Below are 7211 nucleotides of genomic sequence, written 5' to 3'. Positions count from 1 at the left end.
ACTTTCAGTTAGGTTGATGCATACATTTCCATATTGATAGCTGGTACGGAGAATAGTAGGGAGAAGACTGTGAAAGCCCCTTCTGCCAGGGAGTAACGGGTCACAGTGGAACTGCCAGTTGATGATGTCATTTTTAAGTAGGGAACTTCAGAACTTGTGTTTGAATCTAAAGTTTAGAGCCCCAGGTGGTGTAGCCACTTTATTCTTGTTATGGATTTTGGAGACTGAGCCTTGTTTAACACGTGATTCTAATGGTTTCTGAATACTTTTTGCTCTTTGTAGGAATGGTTATTCAGTTGCCTTGGAGATGATCCTGCTGCTGTAACTGTAGGGCCGAAGATTAATGGTGTGGGCACTATGGACCTAATGAACGGACAGTCAAGCGGTGTTAATATTGCAGCGACTGCTTCTGAGGTAAGGATCACAGAAGTCACTTACTGGGTACTTAAGACAATAAGTACTCAATTTTTTTAAAAGGTGCCAAAATGTAAGTTTTTGTTTTCACAGATCTGGTGCAGGAGATTCTTGTTTTGTGTGTGGGTGTCATGTGCCCCAGCTTAGCTGTGAAGAGACGAAGGTCTGACCTTTGTATACCGAAATAAAGCATGAGGTGGCATTTACAACCTTGCCATAGCCAGAGCAGCCTTTTTTATCTTCTCTTCCACCACGTCCAGACAAGGAAGCATTTATTCTCAAGTTTTAACAATCATAGATGCTCTTAGGGCAGTAAATTGGGCTGGCAAAGCCTGTGGGAAATGTTCTCTTCTTTGACAGGTACTGCGGGGTGTGTGAGACAGAGCAGAACTGCAGTAAGGTGGTTGCCTTTGTCTCTTGGACTGTATTCAGGCACTGGTGTGGGTCCTGACTTGTCTGCTGAAGTTTCTCCCCTCCAGAAGCAAACAGTTCCTGAGTTAAGAGTGTGTGCACCAGCCAAGCAGTGGAGATTGGCCTCCCATGCTGATGCCTCTTATTTTGAAGTTAATAGAGTTTTCCCTTTGTCATCTCCTTGTTAAGGAAAAGAAGGGTCAGGGTGAAGTTAGTACCAGAACTTCTGGAGTTCTTTTTGCTGGCATCACATGAAGAGCTGTTGAGTTGTGACTGGTTCCTAAATTCTTAGCGATGACAGAGGGTCCGCAAGACTTGGCTGGTTTTGGTGGTTTGGTTTGGTTTTGTTTTCCCCAGACTTTGGAGCTCACTCCATCTTCAAGTTTGTTGTTTGCTTTTTCTTGTTAGTGCCTCATGGAACTGGGATGAAGGGAACTGACAATGTGCCTTCAGTGTGTGTTTCCAGATGCGTTGTTTGTCTTCTCCAGGGTGACTGAGTATGAATGCTTTGGCTTGTACAGATGTACAATAATACCCCGAGCTTTCTGCTTGGGGGAGACAGTTACGTTCTTGCTGATGCACATTATTTTTATTGCTTTTGTCACAGAGTGAAACATGTTTTCACCATGGTGGATGTCGATTTGCTTTTTTTTCCCCCTTTCATTATTTTTTTGTTTGAAAACCAAGGGATTCAAGAACACTACGAAGTCAGTAGTGCTGAGAGCCACAAAGTCCTGAAAACGGTTGTTTCCTTGGGCGAGTCTTTGGACCTTAACAGAAGGTGCTTGTTTCCTGTACATATTTACAGATGTTTTGCTAGCAGAGCTGCCTGTGTGCTGTGCACTTGCATGTGCGTATGGAAATAGAGAGGCAGACCACAAACAAGGTGGAAGGAAAATTGGAGGTTGCTTTATCAAAAGGAATCACATAATGTCCAGCACATTTTCTCAGGTATTGTCAAGATTTAAACAGGAAAGCTGGCATCGATCTCCCAGACTGTTGTTTTGGTACAGATTCTTGTCCTTTCCCTTGTCATTGTGTGATGAATCTTTGACTGACCATTTGTTGGCACGGAACTGGCACATTGTCTTGGAGGAAAGCTCTCTTTTTACTCAACAAGATGGTCTTGAATGTTTACATCATGTCTGATAAAATCAAGTAAAAGATATTTTGGCAAAGTTAAGTGAATCTGCTTTCAGCAGGTGGTTGGGTTTTTTTCCTATCTTGACTAACTGGGAGGAGGGAGGACTTATAACTGAAATGTTTCCTCAGGTAAGTTGGTTACTGAAAATGCCTGTCTGGTTTGGAGTTTTTGGTGGTTTTCAAAGGCAGGTCTTTGCAGAGAGATGGTGCTTTTAGAGCCTAATAAAAACCAAACTTGATGATTAAATGAGTATTTTCTTTGTGTCTCCTGATAACAAAAGTACTTAAAAATGGATAAGATTCATTTCAGCTGTCTGAATCCTCAAATGTTAAAATGTTCTTGTTTCTATGAGTGGGAAGCCAAAGTCAAAATACATAGTGTAGCCCTAAGATACTGCCTTGTTAGGTTTTCAGGAGGACACGTTAGCGCAGTAGAACTGTTTACTGGCATCAGTGACCGTGTGTTGTCTTCCCTCCTGCCTTGACGTCAGCAGATGTGGTGCAAGTGTGACACAGTGACAGAGTACGGTGTGACAGTGCTGAAATTGCCTTCCCACAGAAGTGGTCTGGTGAAGTGAACGTTCATGTGCGTGTTGTGTACGTGACCCATACCCACGGTCTTGAAAGCTTTCAGCGTTAGCTGTAGAACTACACAGACTGTCAGGAAGTGCCTTTGTTATGTGGGCCAGAGTCTAATGTTTGTAGCTTTCTGGGCGGTATCCCAGGGGTGATGGGGTTGAGTCTCCGTCAGTCCCCAGCATAAGCTGAGGCAGCTCTTGGTTTGCGCTGTCTGTGTTTTGCCAGCTGAGCTGGAGCTGCCAGCACTGGAGAGAATAAGCTCTGTGCACCAGTACTGGTTTTCTTTCTCTTGAATCCCTCCGAAGTATTAGCAAACCTGTTGTGCGTATTTCTGCCGCGCGTGTGCCTGGGGCTGGGACTGAAGCGTACATCTGGATGTGACCGCTTGGATCTCCATAGGAAAAACCCCTGCTGTCGTGTAAGGACTGAAGAGTCTGGGTTTGCATCTCTGTACCAGAGGAAGTGGTTACTCACAACACAGGAGCACTGTTTCCATCTGAAAACAATATATGAAACCAACATGAAGTGTTAATTCCATACAAAGTTTTAATTTTTTTGTGTTGTAGGTAAAGATTGACAGAATAACATTCTGGGATCTGGTATCTTTGCAAATATGAATTACTAGCACTTAAAAAAATCAAACCTAAAGTTGTTTGTACTGTCTTCCACAGGAACACTTGTAGCTCACGCTGCATTTTTCTTTTTTCAGTTTTAAATGTTTCTAAGAGGCAGGAAGAGATTGACGCTGTTCTCTGTGAACTATTGCTTTGGGGCAGCCCATGTCTTTTTCCTCACCATATGGTATTTTTTTCTGTTTGCAATTCAGTGTGACGGTGGTGGTGGTGTTATTGTTGTTAACTTTTCTGTCAACAAAACAGGAATTCAGTCATGTGCTGAAATGTAGCGGTTGTGTTTTGAGGAATGCCCTTGGAAACCATCGAAGTCAGTTTGAGAGTCTATGATGTTAGTGATCTTTGTCAGGAGAAAGTGCATCCTGTGACTGACTTTCAATTGATGATTTGCCCAACAGAAAAATCCTGCGATCAGTGATGTTTGAAATTTTGCTTTTGGGAGTGTAAAAACCAAAACAGAAGCAGATAAATCCAAAATGTCATCAGTGTTTCTGTTTGTTTCTGCAGAAGAGTAGCAGCTCTGAATCCTTGAGTGACAAAGGTTCAGCTGAACTGAAGAAGAGCTTTGATGCAGTGGTATTTGATGTTCTAAAGGTCACACCAGAAGAATATGCGGTAAGCGATTAAAGTAATTTTTGTTCGTTTGTGGTTTTTTTTTTAAAAAAAAAAAAGCTTGGCGGCTTTTCCTTTGCTTCTCCATTTCTGTGTTTTTGTTGCCACACTTCTCTCATCCGTGGATTTCAAAATTGGATCTTCATTGTCTGTTCTGGGTAATGTCCAGGGATCTTTTTGGGCTACATTGTCTAAGCGTTTTTCACACTCTTATATGTAACTTAGACCGAAGATTCTTAAATCGCTATGCTGCAGCGTAATTCTGACATGTGTGTTTCAGTTGCAGGGCCATACTTGGTCTGTGCTTGATTTTTTTTTTTGGAGGTTGTTCCAGGAAGGTTCGAAGGATCCAGGGTGGCTAAAATCAGAGATATGCACACAAATATAACAGGGTTTATTTGATCTAAAAACAGACTAAACGTGGAGTCACATAAAACACAGACTGTTATAATTTAGGCTTCCGAAGTATTACAGCTCAAATTACTGCTACTAGGATTAAGACAACTAGTGATGCACCCTGTGGGCATTCGAGGGCTGAAGAAGCATTCCCTGCTGTCCAAATGCTGTCCAAATCCATCGTGATGGATTAAGGGGAGAAGGGGAAAGGAGCAGTTCCCTTGGTTCATATACATACTGACCCTAGGCTAGCGAGTGATGTCTGAATCCGCAGCGTCCCCAGCATGGATTGTTTTAGTGGTGAGGTGTCGGTAGTTAACGGTCACTTGTGGGTGTCCCCATGGAGGCGACGTGGTCCTCGTCGTGCTGTGCAGCTGCCTTGTCTCTGTGCCCAAACAGCACTACTTTTAGAGCAGAGGTTAAAGCCACCCCTCACGTAACGTATGGCCGCTACGCGTGTGTGAACGCCCCAAACTCCACCTTCCAGTTACATAATCTGTAACTTCACACGTGCCCAAAGTCACTGCTGGGGTTGCTGTTTGGGGGTCATTTGACTTCATCTTTACTCTTCTTCCTCAATAAGAGATTCAAGAACATGGGAAAACTCACTGTTGTGGCACCTCCTTTCCTTTTCCCATCCCTTGGCCCGTAATTATGAGCTCATCGTGGAAGAGTCCGCTTGGTTGCAACTGGTCCACTACTCCCACTATCACTTCTCCTGAGAACGCTCGCTATCTATTGCTTATTACAAAGCTTCCAAAACTCCCACTGCCTGGTGGTTTCTTGCAAAGCTCCGTATCCCACATTCGGAATAAATACTCTGTATTTGGACCAAACTGTTTAAAGGGGCTGTCTGACACAGAGGTGTTTTAATTTTTAACTCTGTTAATTCTGAGTGTTTTCCTCTTCTGGGCGCAGTGGTCCAGAGTAATGAGTTGGATATCCTTCAGAACCAAGAACAAATGAGTAAAAACATTTAACCCAAACTTTGGGTGATTTTTTTACCATTTTTTTTCTTCCCCTACTTGTAGAAGTTAAGATGACAGATGATCCCTTTAAGTGATTCAAGTCTGTTACTAGAAAGATTGCTACCAAGCTATTGCTCTTCCTGCAGTTATTTATCGTTCAAGTGACAAGATTCATGATGAGTTGTCCTGGGGAGATGATCAATACCTGGTAGTATATATCACAAATATTGCCATGAAATTTGTTCTATTTCTTCATCGTTAATAACCATTTCAGTTAATTATTAGTGGCCAAATTGATTTTAATGAACACTCACAATTTGAAGCACCTGGATGATGAAATGGTACTTACACATTAGGTTCTTGGCTAGTTGATGGGATTTGTTCCTGGCTGAGGTTCAGGTCATGTGGTCACACCTATTCCTTGCTCCGTTGTCAGGAACAGCTGGGCAATGGATCACCTGCTTTTCCTGGGAAGATGTGTTTGGGGCTGGCTCTCCTTTCAGTTTTATCTGTCCGTTTCTGTACATAAAGGCAATGTAAGTACTTAAACTGGGGTCTAGGGGTATGGATTCCGGTGGAATTACGCCTTCAGGCGAGAACAGCTGCCGGTTCCTTTGGACAGCTCTGCTCGCGAGCCAGCGCTGGATGCTGTTGAGCAGCCGAGTAGATCGCTTAGTCTCTGTGGAGCTGCTGTCCCTCACGTGGCCAACACAATATAGGAAAGTGCTTTGCCTGGTACTGCATTGCATAACCCTTTTGCTCTACTGTCCTCTGCTGTCTAAACCTTCATCTCTCGTGTGCAGAAACTTTTGACTTCCGTGGGTGTTCTAAATGTTACCTGCTTAGTGAGTAAAAGAAATGAAACCCTTTATGGAAGTCCGGTGGCTTTACTGCTTTCACGTTATGCCTCAGAGTGGGTAGAGTTCCGCTCGCAAACAGGAATGTTTTAGTTAAACGCATCACAATTCCGAACTGGTGGTTGTGGGTTTTTTGGTTTCTACTACCTGGTCTAATTTTGCTGTTCTCTCAGTTCTCCCGAAGCAAACGTCTTTACTCTTAGCCATCTCCCTTTTGAAGTAACTGGATCTTCGTATCAGGTTTCATTTACTGTGAACGGATCCAAAATGTCTTGCAGACAGAATTCTGAGCAATTGAGCAAAACCGCCGGTAGTCGGTGTTCAGCCCTTTGGCGAGGTTATCATTAATTTCATTTCTCTTCCAATGTTTCTGTACACAGCTGCACTTTGCTGTTTATGTTTGTTTCTCCAAGCAAGTTTATCTGCTTTTCCAGAAGTGCTTGCTCGCTTTGGGTACTGTCGTCTTCTGATCATTCTTGCTGAAGGTTGTAGAAATAGCAGAGAAATGTAAAACCTTCCTCTGGGTTTTGGTGTTTAAGTGGAGACTGCCAGAGTGAGTCAGTATGGCCAAGCTCTTGAGGATAGCGGCACCGAAGAGGATGTGAGACTGTGTTAGTGAGGTTCTCATTGTAGTGGTGGGTGTGTACCTCTTGCTTGTAATCCTGTGCTTTCAAGAAGCTGCTTACCAAGCCAAAGGGAAGGCCAAGGCTAAATATTTGTGGTGATTTTCTTTCCAAATTCTTCCCTTTGGCAGCCACCTGGCACCATCCTGAGTGCACAGTGGGTACGTCGCTTCATGCCACGGCCCTTGGTTCGGTCTGGTGTGAACTTTCTAGCAGAAGTTTGCCAGCCCTTCACAGGCTCTGGTTCAAACAGTACCGGAAATTTTCCTCTCACAGCTGTGTGACAGTCCACTTACACTGTTGTTACCAGCGGGGCGTGGTAAGCTCTTTTCCAGGTTGAAGGCTGCCTTAGAAAGGGACGAGTTAAGCTGGAACAGGTGAGATCCTCCAGCGTAGCTGCTGCTGTGGCAAGTTCCAAGTTGGCTGTAAAGAAAACCGTTTTCCAGGGGATGTGTCAAATGCCTGCGTGTTTCCTGCGTTTTGAGGGAGAAAGAATCCTGTTCAATGGCTGTGAAGTAGGACACGTTTGTTTTTTGCTAAGGAGTCTACAGACAGCTTTCTAGCCGTACCTGCGAA

At 43.8% G+C, this 7211-nt stretch overlaps 1 protein-coding gene across 2 annotated transcripts in view; it reads left to right on the top strand.

The window, feature by feature from the left end:
- The first annotated feature begins 288 nt into the window (after window positions 1-288).
- Window positions 289-7211, top strand: part of RALGPS2 (Ral GEF with PH domain and SH3 binding motif 2) — a 96695-nt gene continuing 89772 nt past the window's right edge. Inside the window, exons 1-2 of one of the 2 annotated variants that reach the window (XM_010145901.1) lie at window positions 289-414; window positions 3687-3794. In XM_010145901.1, coding sequence (XP_010144203.1) covers window positions 358-414; window positions 3687-3794 — 165 coding nt within the window. In that variant the 5' untranslated portion in view covers window positions 289-357. The remainder of the gene's footprint in view (window positions 415-3686; window positions 3795-7211) is intronic. The other variant, XM_010145976.1, reaches the window with a different exon arrangement.

The sequence above is a fragment of the Buceros rhinoceros genome, unplaced genomic scaffold (assembly GCF_000710305.1).
Source record: "Buceros rhinoceros silvestris isolate BGI_N320 unplaced genomic scaffold, ASM71030v1 scaffold1370, whole genome shotgun sequence".
Classification (NCBI taxonomy): Eukaryota; Metazoa; Chordata; class Aves; order Bucerotiformes; family Bucerotidae; genus Buceros; species Buceros rhinoceros.
Note: the sequence above shows the minus strand (reverse complement) of the source record. Positions and strands in the feature narration are given on the sequence as shown.